This window comes from Linepithema humile, chromosome 6 (genome assembly GCF_040581485.1).
Source record: "Linepithema humile isolate Giens D197 chromosome 6, Lhum_UNIL_v1.0, whole genome shotgun sequence".
Taxonomy (NCBI): Eukaryota; Metazoa; Arthropoda; class Insecta; order Hymenoptera; family Formicidae; genus Linepithema; species Linepithema humile.
In genome coordinates, this window is record NC_090133.1 from 2,141,772 (window position 1) to 2,167,208 (window position 25,437).

General features: G+C 37.9%; 6 protein-coding genes and 1 long non-coding RNA gene across 33 annotated transcripts in view; 5 read left to right on the top strand and 2 right to left on the bottom strand.

The window, feature by feature from the left end:
• The window catches only part of LOC105673174 (uncharacterized), a 59,652-nt gene extending 53,134 nt beyond the window's left edge, over positions 1-6,518 (top strand). For all 20 annotated transcript variants that reach the window (XM_012368614.2, XM_012368610.2, XM_067358427.1 and 17 more), the window contains 2 exons: positions 161-500; positions 2,624-6,518. In XM_012368614.2, coding sequence (XP_012224037.1) covers positions 161-500; positions 2,624-2,791 — 508 coding nt within the window. In that variant the 3' untranslated portion in view covers positions 2,792-6,518. The remainder of the gene's footprint in view (positions 1-160; positions 501-2,623) is intronic.
• A 147-nt stretch (positions 6,519-6,665) lies between these two features.
• LOC105673176 (DNA-binding transcriptional regulator BolA) lies at positions 6,666-8,980 on the top strand. Of its 3 annotated transcripts, XM_012368621.2 has the most exons (5): positions 6,666-7,106; positions 7,582-7,793; positions 8,083-8,151; positions 8,268-8,391; positions 8,778-8,980. In XM_012368621.2, the coding sequence occupies exons 1-4, from the start codon at positions 7,064-7,066 to the stop codon at positions 8,346-8,348; spliced, it is 405 nt and encodes a 134-aa protein (XP_012224044.1). In that variant the 5' UTR covers positions 6,666-7,063; the 3' UTR covers positions 8,349-8,391; positions 8,778-8,980. The 3 variants fall into 3 exon arrangements, with proteins under 3 accessions (XP_012224044.1, XP_012224043.1, XP_067214540.1); XM_012368620.2 differs by lacking the exon at positions 8,778-8,980 and having other exon boundaries at positions 8,268-8,432; XM_067358439.1 differs by lacking the exons at positions 8,083-8,151; positions 8,778-8,980 and having other exon boundaries at positions 8,268-8,432.
• On the bottom strand, positions 8,656-14,024 carry ash2 (Set1/Ash2 histone methyltransferase complex subunit ash2). 3 transcript variants are annotated; one of them, XM_012368601.2, is made up of 12 exons: positions 13,781-14,024; positions 13,530-13,693; positions 12,857-13,012; positions 12,599-12,777; positions 12,333-12,505; positions 12,001-12,175; positions 11,103-11,311; positions 10,651-10,828; positions 10,216-10,360; positions 9,846-9,981; positions 9,427-9,678; positions 8,656-9,185 (listed from the first exon to the last, which is right to left on the bottom strand). In XM_012368601.2, the coding sequence occupies exons 2-12, from the start codon at positions 13,550-13,552 to the stop codon at positions 9,081-9,083; spliced, it is 1,731 nt and encodes a 576-aa protein (XP_012224024.1). In that variant the 5' UTR covers positions 13,553-13,693; positions 13,781-14,024; the 3' UTR covers positions 8,656-9,080. The 3 variants fall into 3 exon arrangements, with proteins under 3 accessions (XP_012224024.1, XP_067214495.1, XP_012224025.2); XM_067358394.1 differs by having other exon boundaries at positions 13,530-13,717; XM_012368602.2 differs by lacking the exons at positions 13,530-13,693; positions 13,781-14,024 and adding an exon at positions 13,221-13,379.
• LOC137000863 (uncharacterized) lies at positions 11,703-13,002 on the top strand. Its single transcript, XR_010891029.1, has 2 exons — positions 11,703-11,763; positions 12,590-13,002. It is a non-coding gene; the product is annotated as an uncharacterized lncRNA (long non-coding RNA).
• Positions 14,025-14,591: 567 nt separating the features above from the next.
• CLS (cardiolipin synthase) lies at positions 14,592-16,462 on the top strand. The gene is made up of 4 exons (XM_012368603.2): positions 14,592-14,751; positions 15,228-15,576; positions 15,658-15,915; positions 16,007-16,462. The coding sequence occupies exons 2-4, from the start codon at positions 15,244-15,246 to the stop codon at positions 16,274-16,276; spliced, it is 861 nt and encodes a 286-aa protein (XP_012224026.1). The 5' UTR covers positions 14,592-14,751; positions 15,228-15,243; the 3' UTR covers positions 16,277-16,462.
• Positions 16,463-16,832: 370 nt separating this feature from the next.
• Positions 16,833-20,879, top strand: Rnb (R and B). The gene is made up of 6 exons (XM_012368398.2): positions 16,833-17,215; positions 17,649-17,869; positions 18,049-18,765; positions 18,875-19,059; positions 19,169-19,433; positions 19,549-20,879. The coding sequence occupies exons 1-6, from the start codon at positions 16,943-16,945 to the stop codon at positions 20,501-20,503; spliced, it is 2,616 nt and encodes an 871-aa protein (XP_012223821.2). The 5' UTR covers positions 16,833-16,942; the 3' UTR covers positions 20,504-20,879.
• sad (Cytochrome P450 family protein sad) lies at positions 19,440-25,383 on the bottom strand. Of its 4 annotated transcripts, none has more exons than XM_067358396.1 (9): positions 25,245-25,383; positions 24,144-25,129; positions 22,879-23,427; positions 22,536-22,726; positions 22,057-22,391; positions 21,525-21,749; positions 21,245-21,454; positions 21,059-21,169; positions 19,440-20,545 (listed from the first exon to the last, which is right to left on the bottom strand). In XM_067358396.1, exons 2-9 carry the CDS (start codon positions 24,164-24,166, stop codon positions 20,543-20,545), a joined length of 1,647 nt encoding a protein of 548 aa, XP_067214497.1. In that variant the 5' UTR covers positions 24,167-25,129; positions 25,245-25,383; the 3' UTR covers positions 19,440-20,542. The 4 variants fall into 4 exon arrangements, with proteins under 4 accessions (XP_067214497.1, XP_067214496.1, XP_012223827.2 ...); XM_067358395.1 differs by lacking the exon at positions 19,440-20,545 and having other exon boundaries at positions 21,053-21,169; positions 24,144-24,468; positions 24,738-25,129; XM_012368404.2 differs by lacking the exon at positions 19,440-20,545 and having other exon boundaries at positions 21,053-21,169; positions 24,144-24,536; positions 24,738-25,129.
• Positions 25,384-25,437: the final 54 nt, after the last annotated feature.

Here is a 25,437-nt window from a genome sequence, read left to right on the forward strand (position 1 = left end):
TGGCGTGTTCGAAGATCGCGTATCCAGGCGTCGACAGAGTTTCGGGACCGCGTTTGCGACGACATAGGTAAAAAAAAAAAACATTCACGAGGCTGTACTATAAGCATAGAAAGATGGTCGGCAGCAACGGAACCATGATCGCGATTCGCCTTGTCCGCAGCAAGCTGCGGAAGCGCGAGGAGCATCATTCGAGCACGGTGCACCCGGAGACGACGGTAGTGCAGACGGCGACGTCGCCTGCGACGGTCGGGATGTCGTCGCCGACGCATCCCAGCGATTGTTGCACGCAGATATCGACGACCACCTTGTCGACCGACGTCGGCGGTAACAACATTTGCGATGAGCAGCACATCTATGCCGTGACGACGACGACAACGACGACGACGACGACGATGATGACGCCAACCGCCAATCCCGTCGAATCGTTCACGTGGCAATTTCCACCCCCGTACCCGCCCCGCCACATGCTTCCGGCGCAGTACGCGTTGTACAACGATCAGGTGGGTTGCACTCTGTATATATTTCGTATCTTATCCGGCAAATCGGATTGATTCCACTAGCGCGCACTGGCGCGGATCAATCTTCATTTAATATTGAAGTGAAAACGAAACACTGAAACACCGAGGATTATTCTATTAAAAGCAATTGTAGTAAAATCGCAAGTTATACTAATCATTTCACTTATGCATTATACGTGTTTTATGTTAGTCGTGTACGATACTTCAATGTACACCAATGCGCTCCAGTGTAACCAACTCAATTTGCTATTCTACAAAACCAGAAATTGGAAAAGACATTCTTTCGTGTCGTTGATAAATGTCAGGCCCATAAAAAAATATATTAACATAGTTTTATAGCGTTTAACTTTAAAAAGAGACCTTTCAAATCGCCAATTGCTGATCGAAGACTGAAGGAAATCAATCGAAGTGGATTGCGCGGATAGAAGCAATCGTTGACCGCCTGTTCTCGCGATCTATCGGTCGATCTAACCGTCGCAACGGTTAATCGACTAACCGGTGGAGCCAGTATTACCAGATTTTACTGGTTTGCCCCTACGCTGTCCAATGACTCGAGGACAGGCATCGACTGGACACCCGAAAAAGATTCGCAGACAGAAAAACGATGGTCGCGATTCCGCAGGGATGATTTCTTTATGATAACAATGAGTCTTACTTTTTCCATGTTTCCTCCACTTTTTTTAACGATGATGTCCGAAACTTCAATATTAAACATTTCAGTAATCTTGATATATTTTTCCAATGCAAAAAAATATAACTTCGGCAGAGACTAGTCGGTAAAATCTCAAGTTCTATCACTGCATTTCTGTATTTTTGAAGTTGAATGAAAACTTTCGTGAAGGAAAAAATCAACAAGTTGGTCGAAAAATATAGTAGTCTCCAGCCACGGATCTTCGCCTTTTTCGCTGTATTCTTTAGAAGACGCGGAAAACAATAAGACGTTCATTCGCCAATCGATAGTCGGGACAGTGACCTGCGGCCATCGCGGTTTTACACTACTTCGTAGACGATCGATTGTTCACGACGGACAAACCGCAATCGTCGATTGGCTACAATTGCAGTACGCTTTTTACCGTCCCAACCTAACGTGCAGAAACGGCCGATTCGATCGCGACGAATGGACATAACATTGCTCTTTTTACAATCCGTTTGACGTTACGTAAAATATGACGGTACATTGGGATTTAGCTTGTCCTTCATTGTAATTGGACCGCGGCGCAATTTATCGATTCCACGAGGGGAAAACTCATACGGAGTCGACAATTACATATCCCATTTTCTTGATTTAGAAACCCGGAAACGAGTTAGAAGAGTCTTTATTTAGTGTGCTTCAAATATACCCATCATTTTATGGCGAACTATTAATTGGAATCACGTGTCTTTTGCACAATTGTGTTATTTTGAATTGAGAAAATTAATTTCATTATACTGCCACGTGCTGTTAAACACGAAATTTATTAATAATTAATTATAAAAGGCTTTTCACAAGGAGAGAGAAATTCGTAACGTTACGATAACTGAACTTTACTCTCGGGCGCGATTAAAATTACTCCGTAAGATATAATAAAGGGACGGAGAATGTGTATAAATATACCCCAGGACACGAAATGGGTGCAGCTCTCGACGCTTCTGCGGCCTGACGCTAAATTTAGCGTTGTCGGTGGGCGTCTACCTACTGCCGTTTACCAGCCAGGTCTCGAATAGGGTGCAGCTGTCGAGGTGTTCACGAAATACCATTCCTACGTTTGCGATATTGGCAGGACTCTTAGAGTTGCCGCGCGCGCGCGATTTGACCGTCAACAAAATAAATTGTAACCGTTAAAGTGACGAAAAGTCATATGAATTTTGTCGACAATATAAAAGAAAGAACCTTGGCCAAACTGCGCCTCGACGATCACGCAAATAGATCAGGAAATCATATTCCGATCTTAAATTTTAATATTCACTCTGACTCGAATTTTGATGCATTTGAAAAACAAATCGCAAGAAAAAAAAATACACTTTGACGTAAATAACACGACACACTTAATGTAAATTGAATCTGCATAATAATGCGTTAATGGAGCGAATTTGAAAATAAGGATCTCTCTGCGGTCTTTTTGCAGGATACCCTTGTACACGGTTTGCCGTCGGATCGGTCTGGGTTCGCGAAAGGCTTCCGCAAGAACCTCGGTGGACGCTGGCGTCGGCTGGTGAAGCGAAAAGCCGAGTCGGACACTTGTGCCATTCCTCCCGAATTGAAGGATCAGCTGAAATCCATCTATGTTTATTGACGGCCGCAAGTCTGTTCTGAGAGCGGAGTGTCGAAGCCCGAAAAGGGGATCACCGAAAGAATCATCGATCAAAGGCACAAGGGGGATCGATAAAAAGCAAACAGAGGCTCTAGTCGAGAAGTCGCAATGACAATAGCGTAGAAATGGTTGCGAAAAAGGTGCGGCAAAATTTGGGCGAAGTCTTGGAAAGGAAGTTTTTGCGGGGGGGAGGGAAGGAAAACGGCGCGTGCAAGTTCGGTGGGCGATTCGGCGACAACCGACATATCAGAAAGTGCCTGAAGAGGATGCAACCAAGTGCCTTCTTTTATTCCACGAGCGTCTGTCTCATGAGACTGATACCGCGAGAGAGAAAAAAAAAAAAAAAATCGCGACACATGGATGCGACAAAACGAGTTACCTCGTAGCTTTTTTGCGTTGTACGTTTTTCTGCGCGATTAGTTTAGCTGGCAGATAGCCGTACTTGAGGTAGTTTTAGTATTAGCGCGTCGATTGGAGCAGATACGAGCAGCGTGTGCGATTTTGTCCGGGCGCATTCCGGGACTTGGAAAATCTTCGATTCACGTTTGATTCGCGCCGATCGAAGCCTTGATTCGCACAGGACGAATCACAGGTCGCGGTCTCGCAGAGAAATTTGGAAAAAAAAGAAAAAAAAAAAACTTTTAGTATTATTTATTAAGAACAGAATAGCTTATACATTTTCCTATTCAAGTGCAAACTAGTCGTATAATGGATGGGGGAAGACTTGCGATTGTTGTATGTGCCGCGTGCGTTGCTATCGCTTCTTCCGACGAAACAACACGAATAAACCAACCACAATCCGTTCTTTATTCAATTATATAATTATATATATATGTATAAAGCGTTCAGAACAAATGTGAATCAAGTGTCCGCTTTGCATCCCCGATACGATTTCACGATTATTTAAAGCGAATTTTACGAACAGTAGACGAGAAGTCGATTTTATTTGGTTTGATGCTACATTATTGATATTTAAAAAAAAATCTTTTTTTTTTTTTTTCCCTTGAATAAATAACTCAATCTATCTTGCACGAACAAAGCCGATCGCCCGCTTGCTCGCTCTTTTAATTGATTTTTGTGGCCATCGATGTAAAAAACCTTTATAAATAAAATGTAGCGATCTTGGACCAAGTCCGCGAGATGTACAATTTTATCAACGAATGTGTGTGGACTTCGGTGTTCCTAAAATCCTCAGAGGCCAGAAGGGGGCTCTGAACGGCAGAGTCCTCTCGCCGTCGAAATGAAATGCGGCGCCTCAGCGTAATAATAACAAAATAGGCCAATTTAAGATTATTCAACTATTACGACGGCTCATATTGAGCTCGTATTATTCTAACGTTGACGTGATATTTTACTTGTACGCTCGTATTGACCCTTCAACTGCTGCTTAACCGATATATATATTCAACAAATGCGCAACATTTTTGGAGTATTACGGTTGTTTAAAAGGAAAATTTTGAAAATTGTTTATTTATCTCTAACTTTAATTTTATATGTTTAATCACTGTGATAATTAATAACTATTAAACAATTTTGAGTGATTAAGTAATGAGATAAATTTATTAGCAAAATTATTGGCAAAATAAATGAGAGTTATTTGAAATTGACAAATAGTGAAATAAAGAGATTTTTATTGTAATAATATTAATATTTTATAAGCTATGTTAGAATTGTGATAATAGAAAAAAAACCAAGATAAATATAATACTTCAAATGTAAAGTATATAAAATTAGTAATTTTTGTTTGGTTAATATTTCTAACAATTTTCAATAATATGATATCTATCTCTCAAAACAACACACATTCTGAGACATAAAACGCTACTAAACATTGCTTACATTCCTGCGTAGTCTCACTTATCTTTTTAAACAGACTGCTTAATCTTGTGGAAATACAACATTATCATTATAAATCATTGATTTCAGTATTTATTTTATAAACAGATTTAGAAATTATTGAAAATGTTATGAAATCACGAGGCTTACGAGCAGTCGTGCCTGAAGTGTGCTTAACAATTTTGATTCATAAACAATAGAATTTTTGAGAGATGTGATCTCAACACAATGGGTTAACTATCGATTGAAGGGTTGAGCGTAGTGATGCCATGAAAAGAGCTTCTCACGTCAGCTATTAATTAATTAATTTATAGAGATCGACGGAAAAATGATGATCGATCATTCGAGAAATTCTGTTGAAATTATTATTTAACTTGAGATGTAATTTTTTTCTTTTATATGTAAATCTGATTTTTTTTTAACTTTATTTTTGTTTTTAAGAAAAGCGCAAGGAAATGATTGAATTTTGATTAAAATTTCATTATTATTATTGAAAACTGTGATGAATTCAAAAATTATTGCAAATTGATTTATACCAATTTTATAATGGCAATTATGCAATAATTATTTAATTATTTTAAAATTATGTGTATTAAAATTATTAAATAATTATTATTTTAGATTTTTTTTGTTGGCGAAGACCTTTATCTTCGTGCTATATACATACACGTATTCTACAGTGTAATGTGCAGTGTTTCGCGAATGACCGAAAGTCAGAAGGATTATGATCCTTGCTTTAGTATTTTAGAATGTAAATAGAAAATCCGTCGATGCTTAGCATTATTTTTAAGGACGTAACCGACGTAATTTCTCGTCACGATTTAACGAGATGTTTTATTCACTCGCGACTTACAATCCTTGGAATATCACAACTGAAAAGAAAGTTACAATACAGTTTTATACGCGTTGACCAAACATCCAAAGCGATTCTACACGATATGTTGTTATATTTATAAGTAATTTACGACAATCCAATATGATCTATTTGTCACATTCTGAGAAAAAAGAAGAAGGCAACTCAAGGGGATCAAATTTTATTCTTGCAAAGTTAATAGATAATTGAAGTTGTTAATTTTTTGGGTGCATTTTGATTCGAATAAAATTTGAATTGAGAATTGCACAAAATATTATTAACTCCAATTTGTACGTTGTCAATTATCAGTTTAAAGCGAATACCAGTTATTTATAAATCTAGACACAAAAACTTGATAAACTATTAATATTAACATAGCAATGTGTTAAATAAAAAGTGCAAACTGTTAAATAAAATTCACTTGATTCATACATTTCACACATTGGCTGTCATGTATCGCTAATCATGTATCACATTTTATTCGTGCAATTAAAATGTTTATGTACTCAAAAGCTTCGAAATAATAAATTTAATTTTCATCTGTAGTTTCTCCAAAAAAATGAAGTTTAATCCACTTAGAGCAAATTGATAGAATACGATCCGTAAAGAAAGAAGCATATTAATTGATGTATTAGAGAAAAAAGTTTCTTTTATCCTTGAGACATATATATCCTTGAACATGACAGCCAGTGTTGAAGTCGATTTCAAAAGTGCCTTTTTACCGCCTTCGTATATCATCGCGCGAGATCGAATTCACCAACGTGTCTGTAATGTATGGTATAGTAAATTATATAACAAGGTATTTTTGTTCTTTCGTCGACCTTTTTGTAAATAATAGGAAGTATCAGGACGGGGCTATATACGCTCCCTATCACCTAGTCACTCGATTAATATTTCAGTGAAGTATTGTAGTTGTAACAAGAATGATCAATCGGCGCGGCTTTTTCCTGCCCAAATGCAAATACAGATGTCAAAAGAAAAAAAATGAAAGAATATTACAAATAAAGGAATTGTAACTTATTCAATTTCCATGGACTCTCACATACATCCAAGGTGTCTAAAAATTACCGAATGTCCTTTTTACTATAGATTCTTTGATTGCGATTCGGAATCAATTCAACTCAATCGATAGCATGTTTAGATTTATAAGTCACATTATATCTCAAATAGTTTCAAGTAAATTAAAATTTATTTTGTAATAATATAGAATTACATTACATATTTTTGTGCTGTTTTCTTTAGAGCGCTACGTAAAAAGGTAGACCTTATTTTTAGCATATAAAATTATTGCTGTCATACTATGTGACGTGCTAATCAATTAATTTAATTAGTTGAAAGGATGGAGATAAGATATATATCACATACATTTCATATACCTGAACTGTCTAGTCCAAGTCTAGTCTAATTTTAACCTAACCTAACCCAACCTAACCGACCTAATTTAACCTATAATGAATCGATCACAATTTGTTTGACGATCCATCTTCTAAGACAAAAACAAATTTAACTTAAAAATTAATTGTACAATGCTATGTGTAGAAAACAATATAAACAATTGCACATAAATGTACAAAGCAAGGCAGCTGAGAAAATTAATAATTCGAGCAGGTAATTCGTAGGTTATTACAATTTAAAGTGAGATTAGGCTAAATTAATGAAAACAAAAGTTCTTTTACAAAATTGATTATGTCTTTATTTATTACCATTTTGTCGTCAATCTTATATTATTGTATAAATTACAAATTTATTACATATACGTAGAGTAATTATTTAGAAGTACAAGACGATCATATAAAAAATGTACACATATATTATTATATTTGAAGACTCGGTTGTATAATTGTCAAAAACAGACTTTCTTGACACTAATTTTATTTTTACTTTATTTTGTTAAGAGTAAACTATAGTTTATATATACTTTTTGGTGTAATTTTCTTGCACCTTGATATTGATTGAATTGTAGCAATTGTATACAATTGCACTCTTATACATATAGTTTAGGACTTTTCATCTAATATATTCATACATGATTTATGTAGAATGACAAGTATAAATGTGAATTAAATCGAAATTGTTAACATAGATAGCATATTCTGTTGGCAAAACATGAGTAGTGGTGAAACGTTGAGCAGACCTGTCGAAAGTTTGATAAGAAAAAAGCTGGAAGCCGGGCTGAAACCTCTGTATTGTGACATCATTAATGAATCCTACATGCATAATGTTCCTAAAGGCTCTGAGACACATTTCAAAGTAGTAATTGTGTCAGACAAGTTTGACAAGCAACCATTAATCAAGGTAAGATTGTAGATTTTAATGTAATTCTTTAATTACAAATATTATATCTTGCTTCAGATTAATTTGTTGCTTCAAACTAATTTATTGCTTTGATTAATTCTGAGAATATGAAATGTAGCATAAAAATGATATAAAAGTAAATCATATAAAAAACAAATTGTAGAACATTTCTTATAACGATTCTCATTTATAAAACATTCTCTGTAATGTGAAATTAAATAATAAATATTATTCTGACATAATAATCAAAACGTAATAAAAGCAACACTTGATTCAATTATTAATTTAGCGACACCGAATGATAAACGAGTTATTGCAAACAGAACTACAAGAAGGAGTACATGCTCTATCAATAATAGTAAGTTGTCTACTAATAATTAGCTCCTCACCAATACGATAAATACAGTTCAGTCTTTCAAATTCGATAAATACATCAAATAAAAGTTGTATATTATTATTCTGATATTTTTCCAGGCAAAAACACCGGAGCAATGGGAAGTGAGCGATAAAACGATATCTGCGAGTCCTGCTTGCAGAGGCGGCTTTGGAAAATGATGTCATTTTATGGGTTTAATAACTCAAAATAATAACTTAAATTGTAATCATAATTTATGAAGAGTATAAATATCTAAAAATATATATAGACTAGAAATATTTTTCCATGCAACTAATATGAAGTTTTTATTAGATTATTGCATATAAAATGTTTTTTATATCGAATAAAGCAAAATAAAGTTAAAAATATTTCTTTAATTTGCAGAATTAAAACACAGGATAATCGACGATTTTAAATAGTTAAATTGTAATGCAAATTAGAGATTAATTAAAAATCTGAAAGTATTCAATGCAATAGATTGTAATCTATTTTCTATAATTTAAAAAAATCAATTCCAATTTTATTTTCTGAACTCTCATTTTCTCTTAAAATGGAAATTGAATTATTTTTTCGAAAGACCGCTGTTGCACTAGATTTTTTAATTGCAGAATTTTGATCAACAACATGATAAACTACATGGCGAAAATTTGGCACGCAAGGATTATAAATCATTGATGAGATTTAGCATTCAAGCTTTCTTTCGGTTTATTCTTCAATATACTAACAAGAGAAGAGAACTGTAAGAGAACAAAAGTTTTGGAACGCGCATGAATTTTTGTAAAAATACAAATAAAAAATTCTTAAGATTTTATTTTCGCCATGTGTTGTGAACCACCGTAAACTCTGCAATCATAACAATTTCTATTAATAACGCACAACGAAAAATACGAAAATAAAAAGATGCACTAATGTCACAACACGAATGTATCGAGTCTTAGTTTGCCTTCGTTCTCGGTGAGATAAAGCATATCTGCCATCGACTGCTCGGCTATCGCCTCCTCTGCTTTTTCATGCATCTGTAATAATAATGTAGTTTTATTAATGTTGTTAATAACAGAATATAAAGTTCAGAAGAACAGAAAAACTTTTCACTTTCACAAAACTTGGAATTCATTCATGAAAAATCATCGTGAATAATGTGAATAAATTGATTTAAATTGTAAATTCTATATCCTCAAGCCGTTTGCCATTCACTCGTAAAGAAAAAAAAGATATTGTCGATCGTAAAGTACAAATAAATAATGCAAATGTGCTTACGCCTCTAAATGCAACATCAGGTGGCGGACACTTGAAGTTTGGTCCGAAATTCACGGATACTGTCGCACTCTTGTAAATTGAGATCCCAGGATAGTAAGCGCCCTTGTTGATGTCTATGAAAGCATCGCCTTGATTGACCCCATTCTTGTAGTAGACAATCTTGCTGCCTTTCAGAAATCGCAGGGCTTTAAGGGCCTCCTGCACTTGGTCCTTTTCCTCGTAATACAGGTGACTCTTGAACTTCACTAAAGGCTAATTTCAAAATAGAGAGGTGCATATTACTATTATTATCAGATATCTCAATAAACGGAATTTATTTCTAATTTGGAACAATTAAAATAATGCAAAAAATTAATTATTTAATTACTACTGAAATTTCAATATTTTAATTTTTTCTACCGAAATAAACTTATGCTCACTCTGTCTTTGTAAGTATTCGGAATGTGCGATGCATCGTGTGCATCCGGCAGGATTATGAGGAAACCCAAGGTGTCACCTTCGCCGTAACTACTGCTGTAATGTTTGCCTCGACTTTCGTAGAAGCGTGAACCCTTTCTGTCGAAGCCAGAAAATTTGAGTTTTTTATTTTTCTTTAAGGAAGCACATATCATCTTACATTTCTCACGAGATACATGAAGAATAATATAAATAATGGCTACGTACGTATAAATGTTTCGAAACAAGAATGAAAAATACAAGAAAAATGCAGTTATGCGAATTAAAATGTAAGGGAATATTTTTTAACTATCTGGTCTTTAATATGTATAGTAATCAATGAAAATTTGATACCTGGATCTCCACGAGTAACCAAACTTGTCATAACCAAGTGGAGCTTGCAGGTTTGCGTACTCCTGTCCCCATCCGAGCCTCGTTGCGGATCCCTCTGGCATTTCCTCAATCGTGGCTTCCCAGTACCAAGTGCCTCTGCTTACACCTGTGAATGTGTTGGTAAATGCAATTAGAACGATGTTTTTACAAAAAGAGTCACAGACCAAGCAGACACGGTAGATGCGCTTTATCGAATGTGCTATTTCCTTCTTTTTTTTCTTTTTGTTTTTTGAGCGAATTGTCTTATCTAAAAGTTTGATCAAATTATTTCCCAGAAGAAACCTATTTCTTCTGCAAAGGATATGCCATAGCGTACATCTCACTATGAGATTACCTGACGCGAAATGCTACTGCGTGTCTCGATAGATTGCTAGAGATCTGAAAATTGTCACGTACTGTGCGTGGCTCTGATCATGCAATATCCTTTTTCTCCAGTGACCGCCAATCTATCCTCAGCTACCTTAAGCTGTGGCGCGCGGTCATGCAACGCCAGCAAAACCGTGCTCGGACTAAGAGCACGATACAGCCAACCGGGTATAGGTTTACCAGCCCAATCGCTGCTTTCGTCAAACTCCTGCAAATATCGAAAACATACTTGATATTTATTGTTCCGCATAAAACGTGTCTTTTCAAAATTCCCGGCAAGACAAAATAAAAATACCAGTAAAACTAAAAGTGCAGATGTTCAAATTTTTATGTCAATGAAAAATAATAACGAGAAGCTTTTATAATTAATTGTTTAAAACCATTTATTTTTATTCTGAAATATTTGTGGCATTCGCAGATTTCTGACCTTGCACTGCATAAGATTCGCACATGCACACACATGTTGAAAGATTAAATCATACCTGCCGGAAAGGCGCGTGGGGATCTGGCTCTGCCAAGATATATCTGTAGCCATCCTTGTTGAAGGGGTGCTCCAATGGATAACCATGAGCTGGTAGCTTGGGGGTAGTCATGTCGGACCCCCTGCCCTTCTTCCCGGAGCCTGTACCAGTCGTCTCGCCCGGAAATTTTCGCTTAGCATTGCGACCCCGCAATCCTCCGCTAAGTGGTACTGAATATTCCATTATAATATTTTAATTTTAGCTAGTGTTCAATTTGCTCTCAATAATTTACGACCATTTACGTTTCTATTAATCCTTTTCCCTCTGTTTTCAATCACTCTTACTTGTTTTCTAATGTATTTCAAAAACAAAATCGATAATTAGTTTTTTTTTCCAAAATTAATTGATTAATTGCCGTAATGATATGAATTTCTTGTTTATATAATGGTATATACAAATGATATGATTGCGATATCAAAGACAACGTTACGGCGTTACAGTGAGGTATCTCGTTGAGGGCAAAGTTTATTGAGAGTTTAACTCGATTTCTGTATCGTGATTCAAACTTGGGTAGTTTCCTGATAGCGAGTCGAAGATTGCGTTCGCGATAAGATAAAGAATGACAAATATACATATATGTGCAACAAAGTTTGCTTGTTGGAAAATATTATTTGTTTGAAAGGTGCGTAAAAAATGGAAATTTAACTGGAAGTTTTAAGAAGTACATATCATTGATTTTTCTCTAATTTAAGGAAACTTAAAGTAACAGCTTGAAATGTACATAAATAATGGAATAAATCCATAAATAATATATAATTAATATAAAAAAGAATAGGATCAGAACATACAGAAATTGAAACAGAAACAGAAAGTTTATTGTAATATTGATAATAATCAAAATAAAGTAGTCGATACATACCGACGTGTTGTAGACCCATTTCTGTCGCTCGAAGGTGACCATTTTTAATCATCGCCTCATAATTCGGTTTAATTAATGTAAGATCAGAATTCGCCAGGCCGAAAAGTTGACCTTCAGAAGTATTGTCATCCATCGTAAATAGAGTTCCGACATCCTTGAGCAACGCTTTCTGGATCTGGAAAAGATGAATTGTTTGTTAAACTCATCTTAAACTCGCGATAAAATTTGAAATAAAATTCTTTTTATGATTCCATGTCTCGTGTAACATAAGAAACATTAAAAACGATTGTCACTTCATAATCTAACTACCGTGAGAGAGTTTTATTAAATACCGTGACATGCCAGGACTGAGTGACTCTACGAGGCATTGTCGTCATACTCTCCCAATGGCACTCAATGAATGGTATGATATCCTTGTCCTTGTGAAATAGAAGTTTTTGATCACTTTCTTTCTGGCACATCTGCAGCAAGTTTGCGATTGCTGTTACACACATTTGTGGAAATGCTGGAAATGGCGAAGCATCACAATTAGTATCTGAATATTGTATTTTGCGATATGTAAACTAACAGTACTGTTGATTTTTTCTAGCATACTTACGTGCCTGGTTCTTCTTGAAGCTCTCTAAGCCGGTTGGTGAACAATTCTTGCACATGAACACATAATTCATCATGAAAGGTACAAGTTTGCCCAATTGATATCCGATGCAGGACTCATGAAACCATCGTGAACAGCTCGCACAAAGTAGCTCCACAATATTTAGATTTCTCTCCTTGCCACTGTAATGTGATTTGTATTAATACCACAATATTGCAAAGAAGAAAAATGTTATCAATAAGATTAGTTGTAAATAATTACCAATAGCAATTTCCACTCTCATTGTTACCGTTTTGCTGACCATCTTTAGATCTCTCTGCTGATTCATCCTGCTTAGATTTTTGCTTGCTCTTGTCGTCAAGTTTTATTTTCATCTTTTCTTCTGTAACTTCAATCTGCTCTGGTTTCTCGTTCAAACTATTTTTATATATTTTTAATTATTCTTTTATTACAATTAAATAACAATCTCAATTCTATGATATAACTTATATATTTTATATAATTATATTGACTACTTAAATCTTTTGAATTTTACAAACTGATTTGTCTACATTTGTAAATTCTATGATTATTATTTATAAAATTATTTAATGTCTTGTATATCGTTAAATCTGTCAATTCTTACATCATTTGGCTTTTCATTCCTTAGAATTTTAATTTACATTTCTTTTCTTTCTCAAATCACCAATAATCAAAATTCATAAATTATATAATTTCTACATTGATCTTCCACTGTCAAATCTTTTAGAATAAAATTGTTAAATGATCTGTACTTGAGTTGTTTACTAACAATGAAACAAACAATAAAAACATAATGTCAACTTAACCTCAACGTCAACTTCTTAATACACTGGATATAAACAAAGAGACGATTTGTACAAAATTAGGGAGTATACATGTGAAACGAGTAATATGTAACTCGTACAATCACTACCTTTCACTTTTTTCTTCTGACATTGTTTATTTCAGCTTCCACTGCTAAGATACACTAAAAACGTACTCGTTCGGTTTATTGTCGGCTCATACTATACAGGATGGCCCGAAGTACGAATTGACCGTCGGTTTAAACAAGGATCACAAAATGTAAGATTCGGGTTGCTAAAAACAAATCCGAGAGAAAAACTGTCTTCAGTTATCTAAATAGAAAAAAATTGATATATTGTAGATAAAACATTGTATATTTACTTTCATTATTATCCCACACACTGCATTTTTGCAATCAATGTGATGCATCATAATCCGTTAAACAGAATGTTCTTTTATTTTACGTGTTAATTTATTTTTCATTTTTTATTACAGAACCAAACTAAACATAATCAATTTTTCTTTAGCAATAATTTGATAAGAGTCCTATGAATCCGAATGCAAATATCGTGTATTGATAGTTCTAAGCTTTCCTATTCACGTGCGCAGTTGCAGCACGCTCGTAGCAGTGACGACAGATTTGAGACGCAAGCAATAAGCAGCATGAGACATAAAAGACATCTTTAAGACATCCTAAAAACGTCCTAAAAAGACGTCGTTTTTTAATTTCTCTAATTGGCATTTAGAATTTTGCAACAAAAAACTTTCTAAAAGTTAAAAAAAAGACGTTTTAATTATTTGAGTGTTTTACAAGCATCCTAACACTGTCAAAAGTAGAACAGAAGCGAAAATAAGTATGTAAAAAGGTTTCAATTATAATATCTGTTGACCCAAAACGCTCCATTTCATCCAGGATTTTAAAATATTGTTAACAGGAGCACATGATGATATAGGAGCTCACTCGTAGTGCAGTCGGTACACCATCGTAATGCATTCGTAATGTTGCTTTAATTAATCAATAGATTGTACTGTTACGAATGAGCTCCTCTGTCATCATGTGCTCCTGTTAACAATATTTTAAAATCCCGGATAAAATGGAGCGTAAGAAAGGAGACAGAAATAGTACGTCTGCTCTTTTCTAATGTTGAAGCTAGCCGAAGCGCAAATGACTTGCGCATGTGCGGTATTCCTCCCTGCTGCTTGCTGTTTGCGTCTCAAATCTGGCGTCACTGCTCGTGGGTTCATTCATGTTCGGCGATGGAATGTTTTCTTGCGCTGTATGTTGTTGTTTCACGAATTTAACCTATAAAAGTCACTAATCGTGAATATATAAAAGATATGTGGGCATTTTTGTACGTAGTATAATTATCTTTGAAATATTTTGTGCTCCATTTCACACGATGCATACAATTTGTCCTAGAATTCGTATAAAGTCGAACACGCAGGTGGTGCTTTGTTTATAGATTAATTATTGTATTGACATTTATATTTTTTTTAGCCAGAGATTGCTCTGGCTATTATTTCTTACACATTAAGAAATTTTAACGATATTTTAATAACTAAGCCACTTAAATTGATGTTCCATTATAGTAAAATTTGCTTCAAATACGATCTGCGACTTAACATTAACATTATTTATTCCCGCTGTTTAATGTGCAGAAAAACTTTATTTTTAATGAATTATATTTCGACATTTTTATTATAGAAAAATTGATCGAAGTTTCATCAGGAATAACGTGACGTATCCACTTTCTGCTAATTCTTGGACACTCAAGTTATTGTTTAATTGCAAAGATATTTAACAGTTTTTATTTTTATTCTATCTCAGATAGGAACAAATAATTATGAGCTACTTTACTATTTTGCGATTCAAACAATCAACAATTTTAAATAAAGGATTAATAGAGCAATGTGTAAAGCATTATCTAATATGGCAAGCACGATTCTACGTCATAGGAACAGAAAATCGTTTAAGACACTGTATTGATACAAAAGAAAAAGCGAATCGAAGAAAAGCATTACGAATGCGTATATTGCAAGATATTAAACATACAAAAAGAAAAGTAGAAGAGATTATTGAGAGAGAAAATATCTGGACCATACCGAATCTGCTTTGCATGGGTCGTATTGTGTCATCACCCTTCTTAAGTTATTTGATCTTGTCACAAGATTATCAGGTGCAATTTAACATTTTAAATGAAAAAATTTATAAATGATGTAATAAATAAATTAATAACTTTATTAAAATCATGGCGTAGATAGCGCTATGGTTGCTTGTGTGTGCAGGAGTCAGTGATTTCGCAGATGGATGGATTGCACGTACTTGGACGTCGCAAGCCTCTAAACTTGGAAGCTTTTTAGACCCAGTCGCAGACAAGCTGCTTGTAGGGCCATTGTTTCTCTCTCTAGCATGGATTGGTCTGATACCAGTTCCACTCGCTTGTCTGGTAGTTACACGCGATATTGCTCTGGTGACTGCTGCATCTTACATTAGATATCGTTCCTTACCGCCACCAGTATGTATCGAAATCTATTAATTACGTCATATGATCGTTCATCTTGGTATATCGATGGATTAAGATTGATGTAAATTTATTATAACTTCAGAAAACCTTGGCAAGATATTTTGATCCTACACATGCCACTGTACAATTAGCACCAACCCTAACAAGCAAGCTAAACACTGGAGTGCAATTAACTTTGGTTGCGGGAACATTGGCTGCTCCGGTTTATCATTTTGTAGGCCATCCGATTCTACAATGTCTATGTTATGTAACAGCAATCACAACCATTGCTGGAGGTGTCAGTTATTTGTTGTCAAAAGATACATATAAGTTATTGAAGAAAAAGAAGTCTCCAACAGAAACATCACCTTAATATTGTACATTATTGACATATATATATATATATATATATATATATATGACGTTGTAATTTATGTATAAATTTGTAATTCAGATTGTGTGTTATGTTTTTATACTATAATATCTGCTACATTGTACAGAGAATATAATATTCTTCTTTTAAAACCCTTATTAAATCTTTAAAACAAGTCCCACAAAACTTCTTAATTGAATTTTATTTCAAATGTTAAGAATAAACAACATATTCCGCTTGATGAAGAAAAAGGTAAAACAAAATTTTTTAAAAATGTAAAAAAACGCAAATAAAAAGAATGAATTAACACCGTTAGATGGCAGAAAAATTTGTCGCTTCTAGAAACTTAAAAGTCTCTATAACCTCTATAGTTGCTTTTAAACGGCGGGACGTTTAAAATTTACGAAAACGATTTTTGCAATTATTGTCGAGATTTTCAAGATTTACGAGATTTTATTTTCACACGGTGTTTCTACTCGTTTAAAGGAATAGAAAACCGTCATTTACTAAAAAATCGTGAACAATTCACGACAATAATTAACTTACTTGACGCGAATATAGCGCATGTGGTGCTACGCGAAATAGTATAAAGTGCAGTGTGTGGACCACTGACACTTTGAGGTTATGTCGCGCGATAAATATTCTCGATTTTCGTAAAAATTTGCGATGTCGTTGCCGAAAATCCCGTGGGAGGACTTGACGGGCGACTGCCCGATCGTTTTGGAACTGGCGAGACATTTTCGGGCAGAAAATAAGAGCGGCATCGCCACTTGCCTCGCCCAGCTCAAGAATGATCCAAAGCTGCGTAAGGAGTTCACTAAGCAAGCAAATAATCTCTGTATTCTTGCTCAGCTTCTACGCTGCCAAAATCATGCAATCCTAAACATGAGTCTGAGCATACTTGCAGATGCCTGCATAGCTTTCGAAGCCAGGGAAAAGGTATGTTTCTTTTCCTATTCTCATTTTGAGAGCATATTTAATTGCAAAGTTGATGTTGCGGATCAGGGGCGTAGTTAGAACTTTGGCTCTGGGAGCACAAAAATATGATTCTTTTTCAAACCATTTAAAGAACCAATAATTTTTTTATAGTTTATTTAATATAATATAACATAGAAAATATGACGTAATAGTTAATTACTATTTTTAGAAATGTTTTATTATATGAGTGTTATTTTAAAACAATAAATCTCTTGTTGATATATTCTCAATATTAATGCAATTTGAGTTTTATAATAAAATTGAATAGAAAATAGAATTTATGTTTAAATTATTTAGTTTACACGCAATATTTGTATGTTTGCATCATATATTATTCATTCACAAGATATATTTTTTGTTCTTTTCTATCATTAAATAAAACATGACATTTCAGGTACGGAGCAGCGAAATTGGATCCAATGTGGTGCTTATAATAAAAAACTCGAAATTAGATAACAGGCTGCACTGTCGTGCTTGCAGACTTGTTAGTAATTTGTCAGAATGCAGCTGGCATGCCAAAGTGTTATACAATACCGGTATAGTGGAAGCACTTAAAGAGCTTCTAATGTCAAAAACCAGTACACAAACTTATTGCATGGCGGTCAGAGCTGTAAGGTACGAAATTACTTATAATTTTATTGATATTCTTTCTTTTTAATAAGAATGTGACATTACAAACTTTATATAAATTGATGTCTAAAAGGAATTATTTGAGTTAAATGACGAATAAATTAAAATATATTTGATATACACTTATATTGCAATTATGAATTTCATTCCAATGACATTTGTAGGAACATTTGGAGCTTTTACGAGCAGAGCCGAGAGAAAATGATAGAGCACGAGATTATGAAGCTTGTTGCCCAAATATTTGTCATGGTCGAGAAGAAGTCCAGCGGGGATGCCAAGTACGTCGATCTCATAGATGCGTGCTTGAAAGCCATGTGCGCGTTCCTTGGGACTCTGGACCCGCGCTGTGGCATACAGATGGAAGTGGAGAAGAATAAACAGGGCTACAGATGCCTCATGCGGTGTTGCAGCATGAACAGTAACAAAATGGCTATCAAGTGCCTGTACGGTCTTTGCCAGATAGCGGAGTGCCGATTGCTGTTGGGCATTTCCGGTGCGGTCGAGGAACTCGTGACTCTGATCAACACTAAGCACCTGCACGAGGAAGTGCTGGTCAGCTTGTGCATGTTCTGCCGAGAATCGGTGAATCGGGACAGGATCAAGGACTGCAATGGATTGCAATTGATCCTGGCGCTGCTGAAGAAGCCCGAGCACGAGCGCTATCATCCTGTATTGCTGCAGGCGCTCGCGCAATTTCTCTACGACGACATCGCTATCGACATTTTGGTGAAGCACGGTATAGTGGAGATTTTGGTGGCGAAACTGACGAGCATCGCCGCGTCTGTGGACAGCAAGAAGAGTAATGCATCCAGGAAGCGCTACAGTGATTATCCACCGGAGAGCCAAAAGACACCTCTGAAGTACAACCGGATTTATTCAAGGTGAAAAAGATTGCATATTTGCTTTGACACTCGTAAAATATCAGCGAAATATCAGGCGTTGATTTTATAAAGTAATATCGAGAATTAATTGGTTCGACAACTCGTGCAGATTCAGCATGGATTATTATCGCGACGATTGGAGCCCGAGAAGCACGACGAGCGCTTCGTCCTCGTCGCCGCCCAGCACGCCGCCGTTACGCGTCTTTTCCGATTCTAATGCGGAGACCGACGACACCGAGGATGACATTTACAGTCCGATCTGCAGCGATACGGAATGCGGCGACAATGACGAGGGTAAATCATCTTCTTTCATTAGCTTCCTCGATATAAATTTTCCGTGTCAATCAAGTTCAAAATATATTCGAATGTTCCATTTACTTATCCAGATCAGTGTTTGTTGCAGAGGTGGAAATCGCTTCTCTGAAGAGCTGCAAGTCGCTCACAGTCGGCGAAGCGGATTCCGACGCGCCTTCATCAGACACCAAGATCCCCAGCAAGAATGTTTGCGAATACCACACGTTGCTGCTGTTGGGTAGTTTTTCCCTCAGGACCATCGACGGCCTGGCGGATCCGACAACCATTAATGCACTGATGACGTACATAACGGTGAATGTATTTCAAAAACGCCACAGATACTCGGCGATCAAGATATTGCATAGAATCATGAGGTAAGCTTTCTTAAATTTTACATTCTTTCGTTTTTTTTTTTTTTTTTTCAAATTTCGACTGATTCTCATCAAGCAGAATTTGTTCGTCGCACTCACGTTTCTCAATTCTCTTCAGGAACGCGGCGTACTTTACGTCGTTGTTGAAGCAAGGCTTGGTGTTCGAGATACAGACTCTGCCGGAATCGGAGGAGTGGACGCGGTGTTTGCGCACGGTGGCGGAGACCGGCGGCTCCATCGGCCATCTGTCATTCATGCTGCTGCGCGGCGAGGAGCAGCACAAGCTGCTGACCGCCGTGTCGATACCGCTTCTCATCAAGATACGTTCCACCCTCGAGCGTCTGCTGAACAAGTACGGCGGGCTGGAGCTGATATTCCGCTTGCTGGTCGACTCGTCGCACGACTGGCACGAGCGGGCAATCTGGTCGATCTGCCAGTTGGCGAAATCGCTGAAGATCGATCCGTTTGATGTCCGTCCGATTCCGTTAACGGCGGGCGCCGGCGAGCCACGCGACTACTCGCGACTGTCCCTCGAGGCGAGTCATCCGACGGCAACGGTCTCGTCGACGGTGACATTCGAGCTGGACGACGGCACGACCGTCGAGGCGTGCAGGAAGATGCTGTGCTGCCGCTCGGACGTCTTCTCCGCCATGCTGGACGGCAATTTCAGCGAGTCGGGCAAGAAACGGGTGCGGCTGAAGAACACGTCGCGTGACGGCCTGATCACGCTGATCCTGGCGGCGACGGGCGCGGCGTTTGAGTATCAGAGCATCGAGTCGCTTCTCGACGCCGTGCTGCTGGCCGACAAGTTTCTCATGCCGGACTTGCTGGAAACGCTGACCGAGACCGCGATCGACAAGCTCAGTCACGAGAACTTCTGCCGCGTTTGGCGCTGGGCCAGGAAATACTCCTGCCACGAGTTGAGGTCTTGCTGCGTCAAGAGCTTCCTCGTCGCGAAGACGTCGTGGAGCGAGACGGTGCGGACGTTTCGCGACTTCAGCGCCACCGACGCCTTCGGCGAGTTCCTGAACGAGATCCGGGAGATAATCGTCGGCGAGTTGTGCCAAGTTTAAAGACGTCGGACGATCCATGAATTCGGAATTAGTGCAATTTTACTATGAAAAAAAAATAATTCTTTAACCTCCCGAGTGAATCATCGAAGAGCAAATTCTAGGAATGAACGTAACATAATCTAACCGCCTGTTGCTAGTCTAATTTTACGCCGTTCGTTCTATTAAATTTTGTCGAGAGACTCTTCGCGCATGCTTAGTGCATTTTCAATTTTCGAAATTACTCGACGATTAAGACAGTATTGTCTTTATTAATTCTGTACATATTGCAATATAAATATTGTCGCTCTCACGCGAATCATTTGTACATAATAATAATAATAATAATAATAATAATAATAATAATAATAATAATATAAATGATATGAAACACTCAAAATCGTATTTCGCATTCAATCCTTCTCGTATTATCTACAAAATATCTTAAAAATATCACGAATTTCTATCATTGGCAAATCTTTTATTCGCTTCTTCGATAAGATAAGAATACTTCGCGTATGTACATTTCTTCGTATCGCAATGAAATTCTTTTCCCGCATGCGTTCAACGATTTCATACTTCTCTTTCCGTTAGCTTCAGCTGGATAGGCCTGGACGGTACGGAGATCAGATGCAGGATCATCTTTATGCTATCCCGATTCGTGCACTCGATTCTAAAGTTCTTGATGACCTGCGAGAAAACAGTAACAGCAACGAATCGTGAATTGGAATTACATTGAATCGATTCGATCGAACTTTGTCCCACCTGCGCTAGCGCGAGAGACATCTGCGTCTCCGCGAGCTTGCGACCGATGCAGCTTCTCACGCCCATCGCGAACGGCAGGGTGGCGTACGGATTTTTCACACCCTGATAGCCCTCCTTCGTCCTGATCCACCTTTCCGGCCGAAATTCGTTCGGCTCCGGAAAGTCGGTCTCGTCGCGACCGCTCGAATAAATCGACAGGAGAATTAAATCCTGGCGGGAGAGACATGAGCAGACAATTCGGAAGTGAACACTGCCGTTTCGGATAATTGCGATAACTCACCCCCTTCGATACGGAATAATCGCCGATTGTCGCGTCCGTCGGCAAATATCGCGTGAGAAACGGCGCGACCGGATGTAGCCGTAGCGCTTCTCGCCACACGCCCCTCAGCAAGCGGTGTCGCAGGACCTCTTCCGGTGACAGATCCCTGAGATCGTGGAACAGTTGCTCTTGCAGCTGGAAGCGACTGCTTAGCAGCAACAATGCCCACTGCATGGTGATGGCTGTCTAAGGAAGGCCGTTTGCGAAATAATCTTCTTGTTGATTATAATTTCTTCAAACACGTTTAACAATAATCATCTACATTTGACTTTTCCGCGAACAACGCGCTCGACAAAAAAGCCAAATCTATTTTAAACAATTATGTATCTTTACTGAGTATTATTTATATCTTTAGATATGAAACGAGAGACAAGAATTGCAAGAAAGTAAATTGAAAATTTGGAATAAATTTTTTTTTTTTCAGGAAAATCGGTTTTATATAAATCAGAGAATTAAATAAACTACGAAATATTCTGAAGTTGACAAAGCGTACCGTGTCGCCGGCGGCGATAATGAAATCGGCGACGATTCGGACGGCGTCGTCGCCGTGGATGCCTTCTTTCATCATTGTCCGCAGCAGCCCGTCGCCGTCTAACCGCGTCATTTCCGGTATCAGATTGCACACTTTCTCCAAAATCGTGTCGACAGTCCAGACGAACTTCGTCCACACCGGCAGCTTGAGCCTCTTCGCCAGCTTGGCCGGTATCATCGACAAAGTAGCGGAGTATTCGAAGATCCGGTGCAGCATCAGCGCCAAATCCTCCGCTTCGGGACGCATTTGCCGCTCGCAATCCCGCCATCGCGAACCTATTAGGGTCGCAAGCATCGCTGCAACGGAAACGCGTCGATTAGCGTTGTTGGCAGAAAATCGCCAAAAGCAACTTTGTGATGCTGTTTAACCGAAATTTAATATAAAAAACAAATTCAAAAATTCAATATTATATTATTATATTTTAATCGGATTCATTTTACCTTCGATGGACCACATGTAGAGCTGACGCTCTAGATTCGGTATCGTCGAGCCGTCTCGACTGTACTGCTTCCACTTCCTCGTCAGACTCTCGGCGGCTTCCTGGCAAGGCGCGCACATCAGCTTCGCCGAGTCGGGCAGCAGCATCGTCTTATTCAGAATCCTGCGGAAGTGTAGCCATTCGTCTCCATCCCTGAAACACACCCTCTCATTACCAATTTCAGCGCAAGCTACGTCACTTTTATAACAATCGCTTTCACTTTACGATGCATTTTATAAAAATGAAACTTTCGCGAAGTTTCTATTGCATCTAATGTTGAATTTAAATTTCCGAAAAAAATGTACATGAAGAGCAATCCTCGGCGCTGCGCACGGATCTCATTGTAAAGCTTCCAGGATTCCGGCAGAAAGTGCTGCGGCATGGGGCCCTCCAGTCGCAGGAAGATCCTGCGGAACTCCTCGGGCGAGTTGACGAAGACGGCCCGCACCGGTCCGATCTGCTCCCTGTAGATCGGGCCGAGTTCCTGGTGCCGCTTGTCCACGTATTCGTGTAGCTTCTGCGCGCCACCAGCCATCGCCAGAGACAGTATCGTGCCGAAGACAGGAATCCCGCGCGACTCGGGCGGCTCTTTCCTCGCCAAAGTGCCGAAGTCTCGTGCGAGCGACAGAACGGAGCTCCTTGCTGCGCTCCGATCGACAATATTCCTCGAGATAACATTTTTTATATTCAGGATAAAGGATTGCGGACGGTGTCCTGCTGCTCTGCGCTTGGAAAACGACACGTCGAAGTCGCCACGAAGGTTCGCCGACCTCGAAATCCTCTGAAGAGTTCTGCGTGCCGCATGCATCTTTCCAGTGAGTATGCGAGTTGAACTGAGTACGATTGCGGCTTCACTGTCGACAAGAAATTAGATCGTATCAGAACCGGCGGATCGTTCAACGTTTTACAATTCAGCATTTTTTCCCCGAGTCGACGAAAAAGTTGTTTCGGCGCGAAGACGACGCGCATAAATTTCAGCGGACGGAACGAAAAAAAAAAAACCTATTGTTTCAACAAAACGGGACGTAACGCTCTCTTTCTGGGTTCATAATTCCGTATATCTCTTTATCGGATCTCGTGTCAATATTTTTTCTCCCGTTTTTTCGTGCTCTGCAATGCATACGTGCGCTAAAAACGCGACATCATCAGGAGATAAAAGGCGCAATTAAGAAAACAGGATGATACGTGGAAGCAAAATACGCGCGCGTGTTTGCTGCAACAAATTAAAAAAACTTTATCTCTCATCGACAAACAGGATTCGTTTTTCACGGCAAACACGAGACACTTCATCCACACGAAATGTTTGCGTATAATATTTTATATTTTAACCCGATGTTTATGTGACATTTAAAATTTAGGAAGAAAATTTTAATTAATAATTTTAATCTAGACGCGATATCTTTGTCGATTTGTTATTCTCAAACGCGATAAATTTGTTTCACGATGATTTAATTAAATTTGTTTTTCTTACAAAATTTAGTTCAAGAAATTTTATTTGATTTTATTTTATTCGATTGACACTCGTGGGTTCGTTATCCAACACTTACTAACAATATAAATATTTACGTACCACCAGTCGGCTGTTCCTTTCATATCTTTGCGTTACTATCGAGCTGTAGCGATACTCTTAAACGTAGAAGCCCGTATTTGAAAACTGACATTGCGCTTTTCCAGCTATCCTCTCGTTTCAACCGGAGTTATCGGATTGCCGAACTCGTCTGACAAGCATTCCGATCCTCACTGCCACGCGTTCAGTTTCCTGATGCCGGGGTCGCGGCAAACCGGGAACGAAGCCGACCGGAAGCGGAGCGGAGCGAAGCTAAGCCGGCCACGAAGACCTTTTGCCTGCGTAGAGTGGATTCCCGAGCTCGCAGCAGGAGATCGGATACCGTTATCTAGAACATGCGCCGCCATTTATCCCTTTTATCGATTAGAATTGTGATCGTGTCCCTTCCACGGGTTTCTATAAAGCAAAAGATCCTCGTTAATGCCACGCAAAGTTATTAAATGAATTTCGCGACAATTCTCGACAGAATTTTTTAGAAAGAAAACATTTTATCGTGATTTCCGCGTAGACTCTTCAAATCGCTTATAAATTTCAATCTTTAAAACCTTGAAAATTTTTTTCTGTGACAAGATATAATTGCAGATATAAAATTTATACCTGTGTTTATTCTCGAAGCGACGAGGAACAATCCTATTCTTCGAGAAGTTTTGAATCGTTCGAATGTGTTTATAAATAATACAGAGAAACATTTGAATATCAAAATAGCCGAAACACTCCGTCGAGAGTGGAGAATGAGAGAGAGCGAGAGAGAGAAAGAGAGAGAAAGAGAGAGAGAGACGTCGATTACACATCGAGATATGCTAAGTGTATTCCGTGTGACTCGGTTCTGAATTTCCAATGTTTTATGTCGCGCCTTTGAGCGTTCGCAGCCAAAGAGTCTTTCCTGTTTTCGGATGCTGCTCGCATTCATTACGGGACGAAACAGGATGCATATTTCCTCAAGCGAAATGGTAAACAAGGTCCCCACCTCCGCCTCTCCCGCTTTATTCCTGCAAAACAAGAAAAAAAAAGGGATCCATATTGTTTTGAATGAATAGCTGTAGAACTGTTGCGCGTAAACAACTGCGACGTCTTTTATCAATAGATTTACGTCCAAAATCTTACTTTTTCCTCATTTTTGTTTCTCAACATTCGTTTTTCTGCCGAAAATTCTTATTCTTCGCAACGAGGCGAGCAAAGTTTGCAAAGTATCGTTGTTTCTTCGGTCGAGTATCGATATCCTCGAGGAATCGATACTCCGCGCTCTCGATTCTCCGTAGCGAAGTGGCGCTTGACCGTTAAAATTTAACAGATCCGA